A 24,857-nucleotide genomic window follows, 5' to 3' on the forward strand; every position below is an offset into this window, starting at 1 on the left:
CCCTTCCCTAACTCCAATTGGGTTAGATTTACAGAAATTTTTCCCCTTTTGACAATATAGCAGGTTGAAAGTACCCTGCTCTTAATAGCTTTTGTGGATTGGGACTTAGAATGGGCCAGGCATTGTGCTGAGCACTTTATAGGCAATAATATTTTATTTAATCTTCGCATCAACCCTTGAAAGTAGCAATTGCTGTCCCTCAGGGAACAGTCCCTGAGAGTTCAAGTGACTTGCTTAAAGTAAGTATGCAGGCTAGGCTGGAATGTAAATCAGCCTTTACCTGAGCCTGGCACCTCAATTGCTTTTCCTTGTATTGCATGGAAGAGTTATAAAACTCTGTGTTGCTGCCTTACATTAGAACAGTGTCAGGCACATAGTATGTGCTCTGTTAAGTCTTTGCTATTATGACTATTGCACTTTTTTTTTTTTTTTAATTTCCTGGAGTTAATTTAGTCACACCAAGTACTCAATTTTTTCTTCCCCCATCCTCCAACCTGGATTGGTTAACCACAAAATAATTGTAGTCATCGTACCCCATATGGCTCAGCTGTACGTAATGTTGACAAAGTAATAACGTAAGTGTTCAATACTGCTTTGACAAAAATTTTGTCAGAAGATGGAGAAGTGTGTATATAGGAAGGGTAGTTTAAAATATTTGAAACTGAAGAGAAAGTATGTTATTTGGAAATATGCAGATTGATTCTAGGGAAAAGATTTGGAAACTATTGCCCCACTAGAGTGACAGCTGGGAGTAAGAAAAATGGGGTAAGGGACTGCTGTTTATGACATAAATGCAGCAAATACTTTTTTAGTGCATATCCCAAACATTGTAGGAATTTGATTAGAAACAAATGTACAAAGATTCCTGTCTGATGACGCTTATATTCTAAATTAAGAATAAATATTTTTAAATTTACCATATTTTAAAAATAGTAAGTCAACAGGCACTAGCAAACGACTAAATATATCGATATGTTACAATCTGAAGGCCTCAACACCCTCTGAAGTAAGCACTAGTAGTATTCACATTAACTTGAGAAGTTAAAAAACTTGCCACAATAATTGCGGATGGATTGGGATTGGTGCTCCGTTTGTTTGAATCTACAGCCAAAGCACCCAACCATTACACTACTATTAACAGGGGGTAAGATAAAGCTGGGAATTTGGCAACTCGTTGAATCTCACGTTTTCAGGCCAATGAGTGTTTTTTCCTTAGGGACCCAACACCCCAAACTTAGGTTGTATAAGGGCCTCAATGGCCCGTCAGTTCAGTGGGAAGGAGCCCCAGAAAGTGGTCCTCAAGCATTTGGTATGGGAGAAAACAACTGCCAACAGAAACGTTCCATTCTGAGAAATGGGCACTAAAGTGAGGCGTTGGCCCGGGACACTCAAACTGAGAATTATTTAGTCATCGAAATCGTATTTACGGGCATGGCACTTTTATGGGCATGGCACTGTTCTGGGGCAGGTGGGGCTCAAAAAAGTGGAGTGACAAGACTTGGAGATTGACTGGTTGAGATGACAAGGTTGCCCCAATTTACACTGCCTTTAACGCTCTCCACGCCCAAGCAGGGCTGTACACGGGACTCCCGTTCCAGCTGGAACAAAAATCTCTTATCTTGCGAACTGGGTGGCTGACAGGACATACTCAGTGGAATGGGATCATCCGGGCTCCCAAAGGGCCTTTCACCTTTAAAAAAAAAAAAGCCTGTATTTGTAAGTTTTTACAATGAGCAGATATTACTTCCGTAATGTTGTATGTACGCATGTGTGCTTAAATACACAAAGTTAGAAAAAAAACCGAGAAAGCCAGTTACCGAGTAACCGTGCCACAGACTCTAACCAGAATTCGCCTGCAGGGATCCGGAAGCTCTGCGTCCCGCCCAGTAACACGGTCGCCGGAAGAACCCAGAGCCGCAGCAGCTGGCGCTGCCCTGGGCGCCAAGTTTCGGAGCGTGCGCAGAAGACGTCGTAAGCGCATGCTCCGTGGGCGTCCTCGACAGGGGTACTGGCGCGCCAGCGGGGCGCAGCCCGCTAGGTTCAGGTCCGGGTCCGGGCGCGGGCATGGCGGCCAGCCTGTGGATGGGCGACGTGAGTGAGAGGGGCCGTCCGGGTCCGACGAGGAGGAATCTTAGTGTCATCAGGGAGGGAGGGTTTGAAGGGGAGGGCATCCTCCAATCCCAAAAATATGAAAGTTAATAGGAAGGGGAGTTCTTTTGAGTGACACAGAAGCGGGGTCCCAGCATCCACGGGTGGGAGCTGAGTCTGAGGGGGAGGGGTCCTGGGGCCCTGCCTGGTTTCATGGAGGGGAAAGGAAGGCTTCTTGGGGAGTGAGCATGAGAGTAATCCCAAGGATTTTGAGGGGCTCCTTGGTTTTAAGCCTGCAGGGGTGGGGTTCCGAAATCCACGGGGAGGCCCCCTAAAAGCAGCACATATAAAAGGAAGGGATACAAGGGATTGGAAAGGTGGGAGCTGGGGTTCAGACCACTCTGCAGATGAAAACCTGGCCACACCCCCTCACCGCAGCCCGCACTGTGTGGCCAACCTTGGGCTGAGGGGAAGGGGCTCTGGAGGCGGACATGCGGAGCCTGCCTGCTGGCCTGAATGGCTCTGCCCTTGTATTTACGCAGCTGGAGCCCTACATGGATGAGAACTTCATCTCCAGAGCCTTTGCCACCATGGGGGAGACCGTGATGAGCGTCAAAATTATCCGAAACCGCCTCACTGGGTACGATTCTCCATCATCTCAGTTCTCCCTTAATTATGCTGCAGGTGTCATTCAGGTGAATGTAAACATCGCAGAGAGTCAGGGCTTCTCACCCCTAATAATGGTGATTATGTTATAAAAGCTGAATTTGGGGGCTTATTGAGAGGAAGTATAGCGTATGCATTCTGGAGCCAATCTGTGTTTGAAAGCTATGTCTGCTGTGTGACCTTTGGTAAGTTACTTAACCTGTCCGTCTACTTCACTTTGACTATAAAAATGAAAATGATTATAGCACCTACCTCGTAGAGTTATGGTAAAGATTAAATGAGTTAATTCATAGTCAGCCCTTAGAAGAGTGTCTGCATATGGTATATGCTCTGTAAATATAAACAGGTTATCTGTTAGATAATAAACACTTTAAAGTCACTTTTTAAAATCACAAAAACTTTTGAGCGAAGTACTGTTATTAGAGAAACTTGATGACTATCTTTAAGTTATACAGCTATTAGATGACAAGCAGGGACTCATTCAGTTCTGCCCTCAAAGCCATGAGTGCCTTTAACTCTTAAGCCATTCATTTAAAAATTTATTTATAGAGACTCTACTATGTACTGCTGTTCTAGATTCCCATGAAACAAGCCAGACATAGTCTCTCCTCTCATGGAGTTTACTATATTCTAGTGGGAGAATGAGATAATAAGTAGTTAAACAAAACAATACAGAGAATATTTTCAGGTGGTGGTGTTCTATTGCCTCCAGTTTCTTCTTTCTCTTTGGGGGTTAGTTTTCTTTAGGGTTCTAGTTAGAAATGGGAGGATTCCTCTATCAATTTGACAGTGGTTACTTGAGCACCTACTGTGTGCCAGTCCTCTACTAAAACAACTTGCTAAAACATGAAATGATTGAGCATATAGATGCGAGGTATGAAGTATAATCAGCTCTGACTTTGGATGACAGGTGATTTGTGTATTCAGAAGCCAAATGGCCAGGGACTGACTTTCTGACTGGTGGATCATGCTGGCATAACTATTTTGTTTGCTCCTGTAGACAGAAAACTCCAGATAATGAGCTCTAGTATGAAAATTTATTCTGTAATGCTTTCTATCATTTTAAACACTGACATAAGCTCTCACATTTTAATCTTTATTGAAATAAAATTTGGAACTATCATTTTCTAGCCATGATTACTAAATTCTGCTGTTTCTTACAGTACTTATGGACACACTGCATTTACATCCTGCCTCATCTGGCAAAGACTTTGAAGTGGCTTACAAGAATTGTGTAAATTGGGGGAGGAGGGTATAAGTGGACTAAATGGTTACAGAAAAAAATACAATAAAGATTAACTTTTTTAAAAAATGTATAAAATAAATCAATGTAAATTTAAAAACCAAGACCAGAAATAATAAGGGGAAAAGATAAGACTTAAGGGAAAATAATATGCAGTAGAGCATAGTGCTTAAAAAAACATTGCTGCCAAAAGAAAATTAAAGAAAAAATTTTTAAAAACAACATTAAAAAATGTAGTCAATGGTTGCACAAGTTGTTGTACTTCACACCACAGAAATGTACACTTAAAGATGGCTAAAATGATAAATTTTATGTTTTATGTATTTAACCACAATTTTTTTTACTTCAAGAAGAGCCCCGGCTAGTGTGCTGTGGTGTGGCTCAGTTGTTGGAATATTGTACTGTAACTGAAAGGTTACAGGTTCAATTCCTGGTCAGGGCACATGCCTAGGTTGCAGGTTCATCCCTGATCCCAGCATGCGGTCCCTGGTCCCAGCATGGATCCCCAGTCTAGGTGTGTACGAAGGCAACCAGTCGATGCTTCTCTCCCATCATGTTTCTCTCTCTCCCTTCCTCCCTCTCTTTTTTTTTTTTTTTTTTAGTGATTTTATTTACTTTTAGAGAGAGGGGAAGGGAGGGAGAAAAAGAAGGAGAGAAACATCAATGTGTGAGAGATACATCGATCGGATGCCTCTTCCATGCCACCAGCTGGGGACCTGGCCCACAACCCAGGCATGTGCCCTGACTGGGAATCGAACCAGCTACCTTTTGGTTCACAGGCTGGTGCTCAATCCACTGAGCCACACCAGCCAGAGCTAAATAAAAAATCATTTAAAAAAATAATAAAAATAGTATAACAAAATGCTCATTGTAGGTTGTACATATATGAGTGCTGTACAGTTATTTCAGTTTTTATGTTTGGAATTTTTCATAATAAAATAGGTAAAGGATGCAGTCACACTGTTCTGAATTCAAATCCAACCTTTGGCACATACCAGCTGTGTGTTTTAAGGCATATTGGATAGTCCTCTCATCTAAATGGGTATAATGCTTAGATATTATACCCATTTATGTATATCATATATACCCATATGTGTTTAGAATATAATATTATACCCATTTATACCCATAATCCAACAGTTATGTGAGGATCAGACAAGATGGTACATGTGAAGTGGCTGACACAAGGCCCGGCGCATAGTGGGTGCGCTTACAGGTGGTGATCTTTATGTCTGTGAGCCTTAAGGCTCCAGCACACACAAGACAGATTTGGCCCACCATTTTTCTTAACATCAGCAAACATTAATGGAGCTCATAGACTCTGCTCTGTGATCCTTGGGCTCAGTTCCTGCTCTTGCCCATACCCTCTTGGTTTTGTGTCTATCAGGTTATCTGAACTGAAGATCTAAAGTAGTATATCCAGAAAAGTTTGGATTCTTTCACTAGTAATAGCTTTAAGGTTGATGTTAAGGAAGTTAACAGTTTTTAGTATCTCATAGTAGGAAGAGATGTCAGAGAATATAGCGACATCCTCCTCCTTATGTCTCTCAATGACTGCTATCAAAATTAGAACACCAGAAATCTCACAGATATCCCCCAGTAGGTAAGGTCCATGGGTTTACTTTCTCTGTCTAACTAGATGATAAGTTTCTTGAGGGTAGAAACCATGTTCTCCAACTCTATATCAGCCTGGCCTGTGGAGGTGATTAAAAAAAAAGTTTAAATATGAACATTTTAAAACAGAACTACAAAGAATAGTACAATAAACAATCATACAGCTACCACCTAATTTCAACAGTTGTTAACATGTTGCCATATTTTCCCTATTTACCTAAGTCTATCTTTAGAAAGATAGATATAGGTAGATAGGTGATTTATTTTTGCTGAACCATACGAGAGGCAATTGCAGGCATGTGACACTTAACTTTTAAATATTTATTCATACATTGCCAAAAACTAGACATTCTCTTAACCACAATGCTCATATCACAGTAACAAAATTAACAATGATATACCATATAATGGCCAGTCTACATTTAAATTTTTATAATTGTCCCCAGACTATCTATTTTAGCGTTTTTGTTTTTAAAATTTTTAAATTTATTGATTTTTATTTATTTAATTTTTTTTAGAGAGGAAGGCAGGGGAGAGAGAGAAAGAGAGACAGGGAAAAATGTTGATTTGTTGTTCCACTTATTTATGCGTTTATTGGTTCATTCTTGTATGTGCTTTGACCGGGGATTGAACCTGCAGCCTTGGTGCAACTGAGCTACTTGGCCAGAGCTGGTTTATTTTTTAATGAATTGGGATCCAATCAGATCCTGCATTGCATTTAGTTCCTTGGTCTGTTGTCTCCTTTTAGTGTAAAAAGCCTACCTCTTTCTTTTCTCATAAACATTGACTTTTTGAAGAGGTGAAACTAATTGTCTTACCTAAGGTCCTATATTCTGGACTCTGGTCCTATATTCTGGATTTGTTTGTTTCTCCTTGTGGTTGTGTTTTACTTGTTCTATCCCTCATATTTCCTGTAAACTCTTGAAGGCAAAAGTACTTCACAGGTAAAACAGTACATAAATGTTTATTAAATCTGAGGCTGGCCCAGATTAACAGTCTTATATTTGTAAGTTAATTCTGAACTGGAATTAGTCAAGGAACAAAAACAGTATGAGGTCTGATTAGAAAAAGATTTTTCCCTCCCTTCAGGCCAAGACTCAGTCTCACATGTGGGAACTACATCTTAAACCATTCTCTTTCTCTGTCTTCTCTCTTTCCAGGATCCCAGCTGGCTACTGTTTTGTAGAATTTGCAGATTTGGCCACAGCTGAGAAGTGTTTGCATAAAATTAATGGGAAACCCCTTCCAGGAGCCACACCTGTAAGGACACTTAGATAATGATGATGTTGCCATTTTTGTTGTTATCGATAACTAACATTTATTAAATCCCTACTATATATTTATATTATTTTTTTATGGGGACGATGCTCTAACCAACTGAGCTACCCTACAAGGGCTATGTTATTTTATTTAATTCTATAACCCTGAAGAGTAGGCATTGTTATCTTTGGCAGACTGGGAAGCTGAAGCTTAGGGAAGTGGAATAACTTGCCCAAGGCAAAACAGGTAGTAAGTGGCAAAACCAGGATGCAAACTGAAGATTGGTTGACTCTGAAATCCATGCCCTTTCCATTCTGCGCCACTGCCTCCCTTAATGGAAGACTTGAAACTACACCTCTTGCCTGACTGAGAAAGTGGAACAGGCTGGCAGTAGTGAGGACACATTTCAAGAGAGTTACATTCTGCTCTTCCCACAGTTACTTAGCTTACAGCTGCACCAAGCTGGCACACCTGGGCTCATAGAACCATGGAGCTGGCAGTGCCCTTAGCGGTCATCTGTGCAACCCCCTCATTTTATACAGGAGAAAGAGCTGAGGTAGAGAGGGGGAGATGTTTTGGCCAAGGTAATTTATTTCAGTTTTTTTCAAATATTGTTTGACTCTTGAAACACCTTTCTCTGTTTTAGTTTGCTTGTTTTTAAATTTCCAGGCAAAACGTTTTAAACTGAATTATGCCACTTACGGGAAACAACCAGATAACAGGTAAGTACGGAGTAGCGCCAAGGTAGCTTCAAGCCCCAGGACATGTCTAGATAGAAACAAAGTGCATCACTGTGTAGGCCGCCACCAAAGAGGACGATCGGGAGTTGAGTTTGGCTCCACTTGGCCTCCCTCCTGAAGGACAACACTTTCCTGTTCGTTCCCCATTGGTGGGGCTTCCCAGTATGCTTCATGTTGAGGCCTATGACTTCTCTATATTTGGTCTCTTTCTAGCCTTCCACCCCATTACTCCCCACGGCGTTGAGGTTTTATTCCATAACAGTGGGCTTGTATAATATACTGGTAATTTGATTCAGCATTTCAGGTTGCTTTTGAAAACTTTAACAATATATCAAAAGCTTTAGAAAGATTTGTACCCGTTCACCCTATAATTCTCCTCAGAATTTATTCATGATGTGTGCAAGATTTGTCTTGAAGGTGTTAATTGAAATACTATGTATAGTGGACAAAATTGGGGGAAAACCAGTCTAGTAATAGGGAAGTGGTTTAAATTACAATATGTTTATTAGTAAGAGTACGATGTATACACTAATAAGCCACGCTGTAGCAGAGTAGTGACATGTGAAGATTTGGCTCTTACAAGTAAAAAAATGCTAGAAACAAAACAAATAAATCATATCCATCCTCTGTAAATTCGAAATAAGAAGACAAAGGAAAAAGTATATATCAAACTGTTCATTGATTACCTTTGAGTGGTTGAGTTATTGGTAATTTTCCTTTGTCTTTTTGTGTGTTCTGATTTTACACAAGGAATATGTATCATACTTGAAATAAAGAAATAATAATGAGTTTGCTTGTTCTTTTTTTTATGTAAAAAATTTTTTAAAGAATTGCTTCAGAACAAGGGTTGGCAAACTGTGGCCTGCTTTGTATCACCTGTGAACTAAAAATGGTTTTTACATTTTTAGAGGTTTGTGAAAACAGACCAAGAAAAAAATGACAGAGACCATAGGTACCGTGGCCCTTTACAGAAAAAGCTTGGTAACCCCTGTCCCAAAATTTGGCGGATTGCGTTTTAGCTAGGTTGTAGGTCTCTAGTAGAGAACGTCCAGTTCTCATTCCCTCTCTCTCTGTCTTTCACCATTTAAATTAAAAATATTCAATGACTACAGAACAACTAGTTTTGTGTTCTGAGTACCTCTGACCTTGACCCCCCTCTGTATGCATGTAATCTTTGAAGCCAGAAAGGCCTTGTGCAGTGGATGTAGAACAGGGGTGGGTCAGGGGACTACTTCATACCTCTTCTGCCAGGACTGCCAAATGGAACGAATTAGGGCCTGGTTCAGGACCCTTCAGATGTGTCATTCCCTAAAAAGGCCCAGATGAGTTTTACATAGAACAGGCCAAAAGAGCTCGTCAGAACAAAGGTCTTGTCTCTGAATCTTATTCTCTCCTCTCAGCCCTGAGTACTCCCTCTTTGTGGGGGACCTGACCCCAGATGTGGATGATGGCATGCTGTATGAATTCTTCGTCAAAGTCTACCCCTCCTGTCGGGGAGGCAAGGTGGTTTTGGACCAGACGGGCGTGTCTAAGTAAGGCCTTACCTGTTATTGATGCTTACCCTATTAGTTTCAGCATTTTCCTCATAGATTGAGGTGGTACAGACAGGCCATGTAGTATGATAGCTAAGAGCACAGGTTCTGGAGCCAAACTGCCTGGGTTGATCCCTGGCTCCAGTACTGGCCAGGGATAGTGCAGGAGACAGGTTACTGAACCTCTGACCCTATTGCCTCCTCTGTAGTATCTGCCCACAGGGGCAAATTTAAGGTTTAAATGATGTAATATAAAGAAAACAATAGAAATGCTTTATAGATGTTTGCTCTTTTATTTATTATTGTTACTCCAAAAGTGGAGTAACATTCTTTAAAGCTCATTCTTTGGGAGTCTGACAGACCTGGATTTGAATCCTGCTTCTACTATGACTTTGGGCAAATTAGGAAACCTCTCTGAACCTTGGTTCCCTCTTCAGTAAAATGTGGATATTCATCAAATTGTGGACCATTCAATGAGATAACCCTGGAAAAATGCTCAGCACAGTGTCTGGGAAATAAGAAGTGCTCATTAAAAATTAGCTGTCATTCTTTTATTCCCCCGAGTAGAGTATGAGTTCAGGAGATCAAGAACTTGTCTGCTGATCAGTACTGAGTCCCAGTGCCCAGTACAATACCTGGCATACAGGTAGACTCAGTAAATATTTGCTGAAGGAACTTTTTACAATTATTACTACTGCTGTTACTGTAATGATAATAATATTTTCTAGTAGATTTGGGGGGAAGCTACTGTTTGGGCAAAAGCCTTATCCCTGAAGGTGTAGAGAGAGTGGTGAACTGAGAGTGGGGATTCTGACAGATCTCGGGACCCTCCAAGCTTGACTCTCGCGTCGCTCTGCGGCACGCCTGCCCGCATAGTTTGATGAACTCTTTCTATCCCTTTCAGCCCCTTTCCCATTCTTAGACTTTACCTTTATCTCATCTGTGATCTGTATAGCGTGTGTGGTTTTGTTTTGTTTTTTTCCTGCAGGGGCTATGGTTTTGTGAAATTCACAGATGAATTGGAACAGAAGCGAGCCCTGACAGAGTGCCAAGGAGCAGTAGGATTGGGGTCTAAACCAGTGCGGCTGAGCGTGGCAATCCCTAAAGCGTGAGTCCTGTGCTGGCAGGGAAGGTTGAGGGCCTCTGGACTGACCCCCCGCACCTGCGCACTCCTCACCTGTTTGTTGATGATCAGAGCATCCCCATGCTGGGTGGAAGGCTACAGGGAGCTCCGGTTCAGCCCACAACAGAAAGCCTGATATTCGCCAGGCTGTTTGCTGGGTAGTGGAGATGAATGAGCAAAACCCTGCCCCTCCAGAAGCTTACGGTTGGGAGCAGAGCTGTAGCTGGGGGAGACAGATACATTTGGACATAGCTAATAGCAGTGCTAGAAGAGCAGTAAGAATTGAGCAGAAGGAAAAAACACCCAATTTTAGCCTTATTTATATCAGTGAAACCTACAAACCTGTGAATGTTCCATGCTGTGGGAATGCCTAAGAATTAATGATTCGAACACTCCATAGAATAGTATATACATCACTATTATACCTGTCATGCTGGGCAGATAATAACAACTCCAAGCAGGTTTCTCACTCAGATGTGAGACAACTTTTCTCTCCATAGAATCTTCCACCCTTTGGCCAAAGCAGTAGTTCTCAGCTAGGGGCGATTTTTGTCCATCAGAGGCCATTGGCAACATCTGGAGACAATTTTGGTTGCTATAACTTGGGGTGGGGGGAGGTGCTACTGGCATCTAATGAATAGATGCCAGAGATGTTGCTAAACATCCTGTGACACACAGGACAGCCCCCACCGCAGACACCGACCTGTTCTCCTCCCTCCACTGCAAGTCAGCAATGTCAGGACTGAGAAACTGTGTCAAGAGTACAAGATCGTCTGTATTCTTAGGGCAGGACTTCGAGGTGGCCATGTTTTTTAAAGCACCAAAAGATTTGGAGGTTCTTTATGGTATAACTGTTTTTAATACATAGAAGATCAGCCTGAGTGATTGCCCCTCCCCAAAGTTTTATTTGTTCTAACTCTATTATATATATAAATATTAACAATATTAAAGAAACTATTTAAAAGAGATTTCCTCATTACCCTAAAATGACTAATTATAATTTTTTAGTTTGTTTCCAGGCTTCTCCATAGCTATTAATGATATATAGATACACATACACATACTACATATGGGTCAGTTTACATACTGTAAATTTCTTTTTATCTTTTTTTAAGATATTTATTTATTTTTAGAGAGAGGGGCAGGAAGGGAGAAACAGAGGGAGAGAGCCCTGGTTGGTGTGGCTCAGGGGATTGAGAGCTGGCCTAAGGGCCAAAAGGTTGCGAGTCCAATTCCCAGTCAGGGCACAGGCCTGAGTTGTGGGCCAGGTCCCCAGTGGGGGTGCGCAAGAGGCAACCGATCAATGTATCTCTCTCACATCAGTGTTTGTCTCCCTCTTTCTCTCTCCCTTCCCCTCTCTCAAAAAATAAATAAAATCTTTTTTTAAAAAAGTTTTAAAAAATCAATAAATGCATAAATAAGTGGAGCAACAAATCGATGTTTCTCTATCTCCCTTCTCTCTCTAAAATCAATAATTTTTTTCAAAAAGAAAATGAAAGAAACATTGATGCACAAGACATACATCAGTTGGTTGCCTCTCACATGCTCCAACTAGGGACCTGGCCCACAACCCAGGCATGTGCCCAACTGAGAATTGAACCAGTGACCCTTTGGTTCACAGGCCAGCACGCAATCTACTGAGCCACACCAGCCCAGACTGGATTTATTTCTTTATTCATTTTACAATAGCAATGCTCTTTTCCCCCAGTTTATTCAGTATACACACTCACTTTTTCATATCATATTTTTAGCAGCTGCAGGTAATTCTTTTTATTGTATATTCTGACAAAGTCCCTTCTGCACAGAGGTTATATTGTTATATCTATGAGTTCTTCCTTGAATGTTGTCAGTGTTTGGTGCCTGTTTCCAGGGAGGTGCTCTCAAGCTCTAGGAATGGAGGGAGACAAGAGTTCCCTTTGAGAGCTAGGCTGTAAGAGCTGAGTGTGGAGAAACAGATCAGGAATGTACCGACCCTGACTGCATCTTCGATTACCTGAACATGGCAGGAGCAGGGTGGACATCCTTGGAAACATTCATGGGAGGGGAGTCATAGAGGCAACATGTTGTCAGTTTTCAGCCTGGCACTGGGGGAGCCTCTGCTGTTTGACACCATCAAGCCACCCTGTCAGGAGGTGATCAGATGTGGAGCCTGTCTAACTGCTCTTGCTGAGTCCTGCTCACCAAGCAGACACTGAACTTGCAAGGAACTTGAGAGAACTCATTCAGACTTTGAGCATTCTGTGGTGCCTATGATGGGGATTTCTGTGGAAGTTCACCTCCTCCTTATGGCGTGGTTTCCTCTTTGGTTTCACTGGGAGATAGAATGCACCACCAATCATGAGGACGTAGTGCATCCTACACTGTGTGACTTATAATTCTCCTTATAAATCAGCTACGCATGTTTGGTGTGCCCTTACACTAGACTCTGGCCCTTTGGAGTATAGTGACTCTGGAAGAGCATTGTCATGTCTTGAGTTATGTTCTTCGATTCCTGTCAGCTGGGACTCCTGGCCATACCCCAGGCCTGTTTCCAAAGCCTACTCACATGGGCTTTTTTCACATTTTTTGAGAGCAGTGGATCCTTTGCAGACTTGACATTGTCTTTGGTTAGCAGCTGGGACAGATGTGCAGTCAGGATAAGCAAGCTCTCAACTGACCCTGGGCCTCAGCCCTGATTGGCAAATGCAGGACATAGGAGACACGTCTTGAGTCTGTCAGGCCAGGTGCTGTATATGATGGTGTGGTGGTAGGAGCGTGAGCATTGGAGTTACATTTGGCTCCAGTCGTGGTGTGGTCTTGGGTAAATCACCTTTTAGGGACTACATATTCTCATTTGTATATGGGAATAATGCATAATCGCTCTGTCACAGTGCTGTGCAGGACTTAAAACAGGAGACCGTACGTGGAAAGTAATCGGCGCAGCTCCTGAGTGCTACTCCGTCAGCGGTAGCTGTGACTACAGCGATGGCAATAAGGCAGCTGGAGTGCTTCTCTTAGTTTTTTGTGAGGAAGAGGTAATTAGATATTTTATAGTTTGAAATGCTTCTTAGGTCATCCTAAATCCAGATTCTTCAGGCCATGTTTACCTGAGCCTTTGTGGCTGGTGAAAAAGCAGGCCCCCCAGATCTTGAGAAGAGAAGTCAGCACTAACAAGGGTTGGCGAGAGGGACAAGCCCAGCCATTGAAAGCTCCTACTTCTCACGCAGGGGCTCTGGAGCCTGGCTGCCTTGATTGAACCGCTTAGTAGCTATGTCACCTTGGACAAATTATGTAACCTCTCTGTTCCTCAGTTTTCTCATCTGTACAATAGAATTAATTTGTAATTACTACGCAGGATTGTTGTGGGGATTAAATGCAGTTAATCTGCGTAAAGCACTTAGAACAGTCCCTGTTCAGTTAATAAGTGTTATGGACATGTTCGTTCACATTTGTTTATCTTTGGTTCTTTCTTCATTTAAGGAGTCGTGTGAAGCCAGTGGAATATAGTCAGATGTACAGTTACAGCTACAACCAGTATTATCAGCAGTACCAGAACTACTATGCCCAGTGGGGCTATGACCAGAACACAGGCAGCTATAGCTACAGCTATCCCCAGTATGGCTACACACAGAGCACCATGCAGGTAAGCGTGATTTGGCAAGTCAACTGTCTTGGATAATGTCGTCCTTTGGAGACATGGCTCATTCTCCAGGATGGGATTGATAAGGACAGGATGTTGGGCTGCAGGGGAAAAAATGGGGAAAGATGGAGCAACCTAGTTCCTCTTATTAAAAATAAGCCATCCTGGTCATGAGACAGGATTTCACCATCCTTCTCACCCACCTCTCTGGTCTCTTGACAGACATATGAAGAAGTCGGAGATGATGCATTAGAAGGTAAGAAAGGAGTCCGTCACTCATTCCCTCTGTCAGCCATTATGCAGTGATACTTTATAATGTATCCGGCACCGTGCCTTCAGCTAGATGCTGAAGGAATGCATGGTGAATTCTGCCTGGAGAAACTTACTTTTTTTTTTCAACTGATTTTTGGAGAGAGAAACATCGATTTGTTGTTCCATATTATTTATGCATTCATGTGGTTGATTCTTTTGTGTACCCTGACCGGGGACCGAGTCCACAACCTTGGTGTATTGGGATGATACTCAAACCAACTAAGCCACCAGGCCAGGGGTGGAGGAACTTACATTCTAATGAGAGAGTCAGTGCACACGTAATTACAGTAAGAAGTGTGTGTGTCACCCAGAGGTATGAGGGCAGACCGCAGAGAGCCCCGGGGGAGGCAGCTCTGTAGGCAAGGAAGGTAGCCAGTCACTCCCCGGATGAGTGGCATTTTACCCTGGGATGTAGGTCTTCAGCAAAAAATACTGTTGCCTTGAATTTCGCAGTTTGTAAAAATCATTTTTTATTTCATGTTTTAATATTTTGTATATAAAATTGCATGTTTTTCCCATTTTCAAGTAATAGTTACAACTGAAATTTTGGAAAATTAGTAAAGTATTATGAAATAAACTGAAAACCACTGCTGATCCTGCTGCCTAGTAATAGCTATTAATTTTTTTATTAAAGTATTTATAATTTTATTGAATCTAACAAAAGAAAAAGTAAAAATGAAGAAATTGCTAACATTCAAATGAATAATTTTTTAAATGTGATATTAATACTTAAGGGATTCTCTAAAGTTTGAAAAATTATGAAAATTTTTTTCAACACATTTTTGAACAGATATTAAGTTCTAAATAAATATAGTTGTAAAATCAGAACTGATTTCTAAATAAATAAAAAATTTTAGTGTACAAAAAGACTCAGATTAAAAACGTAAGTCTATTTTAAGGACTATCTTTAAAGAGACAGAGGGAAAAGGTGGTCTCAAAGCAAAATGGAACTATCACCTTCAGGCAAACAACAAACTTGTTTACTTTGTAGCATTTTAAAGCGCTTTCCTTATGTGCTCTCATCTGAATTTAATAGTAGTGACCTTGGAGAGCAGGCTGGACAGAACACAGGAGCTCCAGTTGACAGATGGGGAGCTGGTGGCCCAAATGGTCTGCTCAGGGTCACAGAGTGAATTAGGCAAAGTCAGGCCTGGAGTCCCTGTCTTTCTATACTTATCTCTTGTTCTTCCCTGCAGGAAATGCCTTCCTTTTAGAGAGATAATAAACCTGATTATAGTATTATTTGTGTGTCACTGGAGATTTTCCAGTTTTTCTCATCCATTAGTAGTGTAACAACAGCCAACATATTTTGAGCTACGCACTGCTCCCTGTCAACCCTTTAATGGGCAGGTACCCTTATAATCCCCATTCTTCTACAGAAAAGAAAACTGAGGCTTAATAATAGCTAACTGTTAGTGAGATTTTTACTGCGTTCAGGGCGCTGTCCTAAGCACTTTGCGTGTATTAACTAATTTATCCTTCACAACAGTTTTGAGGTAAGTACTACAATTATCTTGGTTTTTATAGAATAGAAAACTGAGGTAGAGAAGTTAAATTACTTGTTCAAGGTCAACATAGTTGCAAGTTGCAACTTAGTACAAGAGGCAGAGTCAGTCTTGGAACCTCTGCAGTCTTGCCCTAGACTTCACTCGCAGTCTTTACCACTGAGTTATAATGCCTCCCACTTTAACCTAAGAGAACCACACAATGCACGACAGGAACTGTAACCCTTCTCTATGTAGTTTTGGCTTCCATAGGCCATCTTCCGGACTGTCTTTAGAATGAGGAAGGGTGCTTTTATGTGTCCTTAGAAGTCAGCACATGCAAAGGCCTGCTCTTGCTCGAACCCTTTACTCTGTTCCTGTAACTGTTACCTACACAGAGTGGAGGAATCAGGCTGGTCCTGCTTTCTGTTAACATTTTCCACATGGAGCCTCTGTAAATGCTCAAATCTCCAACTCATAATTTAGATTAAAATTACAAGAGAAAGAAAGATCCCTCTGTTTGCAGAAGTGGGCATAGTACTTATGTGAAAAGATTCATCACTGACTGATTTGAGAGTAGAGATGGAGTCTTAAGAGTAGGTGAGAAAGCTGGGAGTAACTTACAGAAGAAACACAAATGGCTGATAAAGCACGAGAAAAATGTAAACATACTTTTATGTCAGTCAAGATTCTCCAAAGAAACAGAACCAGTAGGCTATACGTATCCATGTACAAGGCCGGACAGCAAACTGGAAATTCCGGCAGGGCTTCTATGTCAGCGGTATTGTAGCAGAGTGTCTTTGGGAAACCAGTTTAAGGCCTTAAGGCCTTCAATTGGTTGAATAAAGCCCACCCTCATTATTGAGGATAATAATCCCCTTTATGTAAAGTCACTGTAACAGGTGTTAATCACATCTACAAAATACCTTTACAGCAACATCTAGACTGGTGGTTGACCAAACAACTGGGCACCATGGCCTAGCCAAGTTCACACAGAATTCAACCATAACACAATTAATAACCAAATACAAATTAGAATACACTGTTAAAAGTTCTATGTTTATATAGTTTGAATCAGTAATTTTACTTGATTTTATTCCCAATGATAATCATCAGTACAGATAAATATCCAATAGATGACTTGTTAAATAAAGGTAGCTTTTAAAAATTGAGGCATAACTGACATACATATTTGTATTAGTTGTGTTTGTATAAGGTATTAGTTTCAGATGTACATGATTGAATGTATATACTGCAAAGTTATCACCACAATAAATCTAGTTAACATAGTCACCATATATCATACAGGCTGGGGCAAAAGTAGGTTATAATTGTTCATATGGAAAACAGTACAACAATTAATAAATAATACAAGAATAAACTTTTGTGTTCTCAGAACTGTAAACCTAATTTTGTCCCTACGCTGTATAATTACAGTTAACCCAGCACCATTTTTGAAAAAACTGTTATTTACTCATTGAATTGTTTGGTACCTTTCTGAAAGAGCAGTTTACTATAAATGTATAGGTTTGATTCCTAGACATTGATCTATGTCTATCCTCAGACCACTGACAATCTTTCTTACTGTAGCTTTACAGTAAGTTTTGAAATGGAGATGTGTAAATCCTTAGATTTTGTTCTTTTTAAAGATTGTTTCACCTATTCTGGATTCCTTGCATTTCCATATAAATTTTATAATCAGCTAGTCATTTTCTGTTAAAAAAAAAAAAGGTAGGTGCAGTTTTTATAGGAATTGCACTGAATCTGTAGATTAATTTAGGGAATTTTGCCATCTTAACAAAACTGCCTTCCAACCCAAGTACATGGGATGTTTATTTAGGTCTTTAATTTTCCCGTTAGTTTTAAACTGTTTTAATGAATGGGTGTGTGTGCGCGCATTTTAAACCAATACAAGACTAAAACTATAAAATATTACGTCACGAATTTTTTTGAACTTTGGTCAAAGATAACACATGCATGGAAAAGTACATAAAATAAATGCATAGTTTAACATGTAATTATAAAGTAATCGCCTGTGAAACCTGCATTTAGGTCAAGCAGAGTATTGCCAGCCTCCAGAAGCTATCCTTCCCCCAATCAAAACTTCTTGTGGTAACCATTTTCTTCCTTCTCTTTATAGCTTTTCATCACTTAGATATGTATGCCTGAACAGTATGGTTTAGTTTTACCTGTTTTGGGCCTTTATATAATGCAGTCATACTGACTGTACTTCATTCATGTACAACATTCATGCAATTTGAAATTCAAGTTGTGTGCACCAGGATTCATTTTCAGTGCTATGTATCACTCTCTTTTTAAAAAAGATTTTTAGGGAGAAGGGAGAGAAACATAGACTGGTTGCCTCTCCCATGCCCCCAACTGGGGGAACTGGCCCACAACCCAGGCAACGTGCCCTGACCGGGTTGAGACTCAACCTGTGACCTTTTGGTTTGTGGGACGCTACCCAAACCACTGAGCTACGCCAGGCAGGGCAGTGCTATGTAATATTCCTTCAAGAATAGTGCTTTGGGCTTAGTAATTTGGATCAGATTTTCCAAGCCCAAAATTGGTATAACCACACTAGAAAATCCAGGGCATGTGACTAGGTATAGGTGTAGCTTTCAAGAAGTGTGGAATAGCAGTCACCAATGTTTTGAGTACTAACTACACATCTTATTATCCTATTTCCATCCTCACAGGAACCCTGCAAGACAGTTCTATCAGCTGCTTAGTTAGGAGGGAACTCAGACACAAGTAGGGAAATTGCCCTAGAAAACAGGAGGCCCTGGATAAGGAACTGAACCTAAGTCTCTTGAGGTCTGTGGCTGCTGAGTGCTTTTCCCCTTGGTGCTCCCTAAATGTAGCCTTGTTTCTGTTCCAGACCCCATGCCACAGTTGGATGTGACTGAGGCCAACAAGGAGTTTATGGAGCAGAGTGAGGAGCTGTATGATGCACTGATGGATTGTCACTGGCAGCCCCTGGACACAGTGTCATCAGAGATCCCTGCCATGATGTAGCCAGGACAAAGGACAGCCAGAATGGACTGTGGAAGGGAGAAAAGACTCCTTTAAAAAAAAATTCAAGTACTTTTACCTTTTTGGAAATGTTTTATAAGATTTTAATAATCAAGCCCTGGCAGGTGTGACTCAGTGGATTGAGCACTAGCCTGCAAACCAAAAGGTTGCAGGTGATTTCCAGTCAGGGCACATGCCTTGGTCATGGGTAGGATCCCCAGGTGGGGGCGAACAAGAGGCCACCAATCACACATAAATGTTCCCTTCTCTCCCTCCCTTGCCCTCTATAAATAAAACCTTTTTTTAAAATTTTTAAATCAAGTTTCCTGAGATTATGACTTTTTACTCCAACACTGCTACTTTCACTTGATGTAGTGACCTTTTCAGTCTGAAAACCAAGGATCCACTGTTGAAGAGGGTTGAACAAGTTTCCAATTTGTTTCTGAATAATCATTTACCTACTAGTTATTGATACTCCTGAAGATTAGGACAGTTTGGAACTATTAATCAGAATATAATTACTAACCATATGACTCAGTACAGCCAGGGATAATTCTCAGGTGACAGGCCATCTAAGTCCTTATGGTTCTCTGGGATCAGAATGTATGTATCATCTGCTGTATGTCAAATAGGGGCAGTTTCCACCTGCCATTCAAGCACTCCCCTCCAACATTCGCTTCAAGTCTGGCCTCTAGTAAAGACTATTCCAGCTGGAGGACAAAAGCTGCATAGCCCAGTTGGAACAGGACACGACGGGAGTCACTGGATGCACTGCAGACCCACACATTATGTTGCAATCTCCAGGACCCAGGACCCTCCTCCTGGAGAATCTGGATCTATGCTAGAAATCTGCATCGCATTTTAGTTTTGTGCCAGAGCTGTTTAGGGGGTAAGGGGTCGCAGGGGAGACATGACTCGAGTTAAAGTGTCCATACCACAAAAGCCTTCAAAGATTTAATCTTCGGCTCAGGAAAAAACACATCTAATTGCAATTATGGAACTGATCATACTGTCCTTTCTGAGGTCAGACTTTTTTTAATCAAGAGATTGAGACTATGCTTTAGTTTGGGTCTACAAAGTATTTAGCCACGGTACCAGCACTCACAAAACAACCAAGGTCACTGTTTTCACCTAAAATTAACTTGGTGGGAAAATTTCTTGGGACTAAGTCCAAAGAAAGAGGCTGACAATTTCATTACATTAAGAGTTTATTAAGACAATCCTCCACCCTGCAGGGCAAGGCAGGTAGGGACCAGCCCCAGATAAGGGGTGGGCAAAGGTGGTTTCAAGAACCAGCCGCGGGCGATGGGGCATGGGAGGTGGTCTGAGGGGATTTACTGTTACTTATTCTCTCTTCTGGCCTGGATCTAGTTCAAGGAAGCCAGTCTCTCCCTCACACACCTGTCTCTTAGCTTCTTCTCATACAGCTTCTCTCCTGAAAAGGAAGTATAAGCCAGTGTGTTAATACTGCCCCAGTCAATCACCGCCACCCAGGCACCTTCCTAAGAGCTGGTCTCAGTCCCATATCCGCATTTATCATCCACAGATGTCCACTTAGATTAGGTTTCATCCCAGACCAGTCACCCTAAAGTAAAACAAACACCCCAAACTAGACGGTATTACTTGTTTCTACCGAATCCATCTCCTGTGGTTTGAGGTTTCCCCAAAGAAGCATGAGCTCAAGTTACTATACAGCATCTGAACACCGGTCTGTGCTGCCCCAAATGCAGGGCTGTCCCCTGTGCTACATTCTACTCATAGCAGAATGTGCTCGTGGACTTAGGATGGGCAAACCTAACAGACCAAGTCGTTCTGTAAACATTAATTTTTGTTCTCTGGCAGCTAATAAATATAGCACACAAGGCAGGCAGTCATTCAACTTACCCAACTCTGTAGATCATTAATCATAGATGAAGACAGCTTATTGATGACAGATCTAAAAAAAGGAGGACACTGGTAAGTCCCTTCCTTCCAAATACAGAAATATTAATCAGCAATCACTATACCAACTGCCCAGAGAGTCACACACATCATTCTTCCCTTTATCTCATTTTACAGGGGAGGAAGAAACAAGTTCAAAGAGAATTTAAGTTTGTTTGAAACTAGCCCACATGCTACAGAGCTGTGAGGCCAGCTTCAGTTTTACTTTTCCTCCTTTTACGACCACCAAGACCGGTGTTCAGATCCGATGGGAAAGGGAACCGGAGGGTCAGATTATCTTCAAGATCTAACTTTACCTTATTCTAAAGCACAGGGGCAGCAACAAGCTGATGTCTTGAGCTTTTTCAGTGCCAGACCCTGCCAGGAAATGTGGTGGCAACCTGCAGGAAAAAAAGTGAAAGCTCTAAACCACAGTTGATGCACTATATCCATCTGTATGGAAATTGATGGAAACATCCAGACTCAGACAGAAGGAAGTCCAGGTCCTGAGAAACTATAGGAAAGGCGAGTGGCAGCTGCAGGTATTACGCTGACCTGAGCTGTCAAAGTCTCTCCAGGTTGCTCTCGCATGCAGTTGGAGATCCTGTGGCTACAACCAGCCACAGCCCTTGGAAACATGCTGTACTGAATCACCAGGTAGTTGCCAAATTGTCTCCACAAGAAACTTACCACGTCCTGAGGTGGTTGTGTTCCATCACTGCCATGGCTTGAGTCCTCGCTCACCAGAAAGCAATTTAAACCATCTGGCTGTCTTCACCTGGAACAGCTAAGATGAGAACACAATTGTCCTGAATGATCTTATTTGGTCTTCAGAATCAAAGGTTTACCTGGCCTTTGATCCTGGTACTGATGCCTTAAGCCTTTGAGGGCAATGATGCAAAGCATCACCAAGATCTGCACCACTTCCCACTGGATTTCCCCATTAAGATGTCTAACCCACTCCCATCTGCCCCTCCATACTATCTTCCCCTCAATAAGCTACTTTGCGAAAGCTGTATGCAAGACCCATCACAGTGATTTTCAACCCTTTTCATCTCATGGTACACATGGATTACTAAAATGCTACAGCACACTGAAAAAAAATGTTTTGCCAATGTGACCAAAAAAATTGATTTTGATTCATTCACACTTGATGACTTTTGTTGCTGACTGTTGCCACTGTATTTACAATCTAAAGGAAAAGAGGTCAGTGCCCCTGACTAAAGAGTCAGATACTGCAAGATTTTTTTTAAACGTAAAAAAAATTTCATTTTCTTTTAGAGGGAGGGTAAGGGAGGGAAGAAGAGGGAGAAACGTTAGTGTGCAAGAGATACATCCATAGGTTGCCTCTCACATATCCCTAACTGGGAACCCGGGCCACAACCCAGGCCTGTGCCCTGAGTGAATCAAGTCAGAGTTCAAAGGCTGGCACTCAATCCACTGAGCCACACCGGCCATGGCAGGTATCGCATGTTTTAAAAATTCTTGTGGCACACTGGTTGAAAATCGCCACCCTATCGACATTTCTGCTGGTCTGCGGAAACATGGACATTTTAATAAAGGTCTGTTTATACCTGAGAAACTGCAGGTACAATAGAAACTGTCTTTTCCCAAAATGTTGCAGATCAGTTACAGCAAACAGAACGGCGACCGTCAAGGAAAACTGTCACTCTGGGCTCCTTTTTGACTGCAGCAGCTATGTGGAAGCAGCGGCAGCTTCGATAAGGGCCTCAGGGCGCTGGTCACAGGACAGCCCAAGCTGTGCAAAGCCCTAAAACTCACCTAAATCCTGCGATTATTGCCGACTGAAACTCGTCATTCTGGAGACCAAAGGAAAACAGATCCTGTAGACCCCAATTACCACTTACACCTGAATGACCCTAAAACCCATCCTCCAGAAAACCCTGTCCTCAATAGTCACCAGGGCGCCCTGCGTAACATGTGTTGTGCAGCCAGATAATTCAAGAGGTCACTTGCCAAGGTAACCCAGCAAGTAGCTGTGGGCGTTGAAGGCAGTTTGAAATTCAGGGTCTGGCTGACACCAACACGTGCCCTACTCCAAATTAAGCCACTTCAGGCAGAGTGGCCGTGCACCCAGCCGCTAGCCCACGCTACTTACCCATCATACCCCAGCTCCCCGCTGCGCAAGCCGAGGGCCGGGGGGAAAGGGCGCGGCCCTCGAGGTCTCCGGCCCCTCTTCCTGCGCAAGCGGCCCACGTGCCCCTCGGGACATTGGCCTCAGCCGGCTTGGAGGCCGGGCTCCTCCACGCCACACTCATCCTACAGCCTCGGGAGGCAGTCCAGGCGGGAAGGCTAAGGGCGTCTAAGTACAGGAGGCAGCGCTGGTAGAGGATGGGCTTGAGGAGCAGCAGCAGGCCTACTTCACCGCCAGTACCCAGGAACTCGGCGGTCTGAAGAAAGGACAGCCTGCCCCCGAGCAGGAGTATATATAGGCTCCGCCTCTCGCGGCCGCGCCCGAGGATTGCGGCTGCGCACCGCACGGACCGCTGGGAGTTATAGTCGCTTCGGTTCCTTAGTTTCCGGTTCGGAGCGGTACGACAGGCTCCCAGCCCGACGTGCCTGAGGGGCGCGGACCTTTTCACAGTGGGTGGAGGAACCGAGCGGAGGATGTAATCAGTGGATAAAGAACTTCATTCCCCTTAGTCCAACACCACCTAAACGTCCTGCGCAGAACCCTGGGCCTACAAAGGAATCAAGCTCTCCGTGCTCTCGAGTTTAGTCTGGGAAGATTGGCAAAGCTGGGGAAAGAAAGGGCTACGGTCAAACCGCCGTGAGCCTCATGGGGTCAGCGACTGAGTGCGTTTCGGGGAGGGCTCTGTAAGGTCTTGTAAGAGGAGTCTTGGGAAGTTGTCTCAGGAGGAGACGACTGATTGCACATAGGATGAATGTATTATTTGTTCAAGGCATGCTCTTCCGCTAATAGGCAAGTACTTTTTCTGAGTAGTAAGTACTGGAAAACTATGCTCGATTACCTCAGCAACTTTTCATAATAACCCTATGTATAAGCATTATAATTATGCCCTTTTTTACAGATGAGGAAACTGAGGAAATGTATCACACAGCTAGCAAGTGAAGGACTGATACCCGAATCGGGGAGTCCACCCCAGAGACCACGCTCATAATCATTGTGCCTTTTGCATATTTTGTCCATCGAATAATAAGGGTCAATATACAAATAGTAGCTGTCGAGAATTAAGTGCCTAGCCCTGGCCAGGTTGCTCAGTTGGTTAGAGCATCCTCCAGATATACGAAGGTCGCTGGTAGACCTTGGGTCAGGGCACGTACAAGAAGCAACTGATGAATTCATAAATAAGAGGAACAACAAATTGATGTTTCCCTAAGTAAATATTAAAAAAAAAAAAAAAAGAATTAAGCACCTCTTCTGTGCTTAATCTATTAATTTTTATGCATACAGGCACTTTTCTTTTCCGATCCCGTACATGCACTTTAAAAGGTAGGTACTACTATTTTTACCATTTTATGAGGAAGGCAACAGACTAATAGGGTAAGAAACTTTCTGATGACTTCCAAATGTGTGTCTTCATCCCCACTTTTCTCCTGAGCTCCAGACGTTAAATCCCGCTGCTTCCTTGACATCTCACTGGGATGTTTAATAAATAGGCTTTTCAGAACACAGCCTTACCTCCTCCAGACCTCCTCTTCTCTTTCTCAGTAAATTCGCGGAATGACCCTGGACTCCTCCTTCTCTAACATCTCATGTGCAATACATCAGCAAATCCTGCATTCTCCATCTTTTTCTTTTTAGTTAAATTTATTGGGTTGATATTGGTTAATAAAAATACATAGGTTTCAGGGGTACAATTCTATAATACATCATCTGTATATTGTATTGAGTGTTCACCACCCTAAGCCAAGACATCACCGTTTCCCGCCGGCGCCTCACCCCCCCTGCCCCGCAAGCGTTTACTATTTTCTACCTCCCGCCCCCACCCCTTTCCCTCTGGTAATCACCATACTGTTATATATGACGGTTTTTTGTTTGTTTGTTTTACTTAGTCACCTCACCTTTTTCACCCTTGTATTCTCCATCTTTAAGATGCTTCAAGAATCACTGTTTTAACCACCCCTACTGATGTCATTACCGCTGACCCACAAGGTAGCAGTAGTTTCCTAACTAGTCTCGCTGATTCTGTCCTTGATCCCTGCACTACGTTCTCAGCACACCAGAGTGTTGAAAGAGCAAAAGTTTTTTGTTTTGA

The 24,857-nt window shown here is 42.4% G+C and overlaps 1 protein-coding gene, 1 long non-coding RNA gene and 4 other non-coding genes across 8 annotated transcripts; 1 reads left to right on the forward strand and 5 right to left on the reverse strand.

The window, feature by feature from the left end:
• The first annotated feature begins 1,977 nt into the window (after positions 1-1,977).
• TRNAU1AP (tRNA selenocysteine 1 associated protein 1) lies at positions 1,978-18,985 on the forward strand. Of its 2 annotated transcripts, none has more exons than XM_054571512.1 (9): positions 1,978-2,091; positions 2,631-2,728; positions 6,772-6,871; positions 7,541-7,593; positions 9,012-9,143; positions 10,132-10,251; positions 13,726-13,888; positions 14,108-14,141; positions 18,563-18,985. In XM_054571512.1, exons 1-9 carry the CDS (start codon positions 2,065-2,067, stop codon positions 18,697-18,699), a joined length of 864 nt encoding a protein of 287 aa, XP_054427487.1. In that variant the 5' UTR covers positions 1,978-2,064; the 3' UTR covers positions 18,700-18,985. The 2 variants fall into 2 exon arrangements, with proteins under 2 accessions (XP_054427487.1, XP_054427488.1); XM_054571513.1 differs by having other exon boundaries at positions 13,729-13,888.
• Positions 18,986-19,886: 901 nt separating this feature from the next.
• LOC129069018 (uncharacterized) lies at positions 19,887-23,019 on the reverse strand. 2 transcript variants are annotated; one of them, XR_008528977.1, is made up of 5 exons: positions 22,736-23,019; positions 21,307-21,403; positions 20,934-21,017; positions 20,581-20,632; positions 19,887-20,131 (listed from the first exon to the last, which is right to left on the reverse strand). It is a non-coding gene; the product is annotated as an uncharacterized LOC129069018 (long non-coding RNA). The 2 variants fall into 2 exon arrangements; XR_008528978.1 differs by lacking the exon at positions 22,736-23,019 and adding an exon at positions 22,191-22,370.
• LOC129069504 (small nucleolar RNA SNORD99) lies at positions 20,204-20,277 on the reverse strand. Its single transcript, XR_008529006.1, has one exon. It is a non-coding gene; the product is annotated as a small nucleolar RNA SNORD99 (small nucleolar RNA).
• LOC129069493 (small nucleolar RNA SNORA61) lies at positions 20,787-20,906 on the reverse strand. Its single transcript, XR_008528998.1, has one exon. It is a non-coding gene; the product is annotated as a small nucleolar RNA SNORA61 (small nucleolar RNA).
• Positions 21,129-21,259, reverse strand: LOC129069492 (small nucleolar RNA SNORA44). Its single transcript, XR_008528997.1, has one exon. It is a non-coding gene; the product is annotated as a small nucleolar RNA SNORA44 (small nucleolar RNA).
• On the reverse strand, positions 22,215-22,349 carry LOC129069543 (small nucleolar RNA SNORA16B/SNORA16A family). Its single transcript, XR_008529037.1, has one exon. It is a non-coding gene; the product is annotated as a small nucleolar RNA SNORA16B/SNORA16A family (small nucleolar RNA).
• Positions 23,020-24,857: the final 1,838 nt, after the last annotated feature.

The sequence above is a fragment of the Pteronotus mesoamericanus genome, unplaced genomic scaffold (assembly GCF_021234165.1).
Source record: "Pteronotus mesoamericanus isolate MK-2021 breed Mesoamerican mustached bat unplaced genomic scaffold, CSHL_Meso_final contig_221, whole genome shotgun sequence".
Lineage (NCBI taxonomy): Eukaryota > Metazoa > Chordata > Mammalia > Chiroptera > Mormoopidae > Pteronotus > Pteronotus mesoamericanus.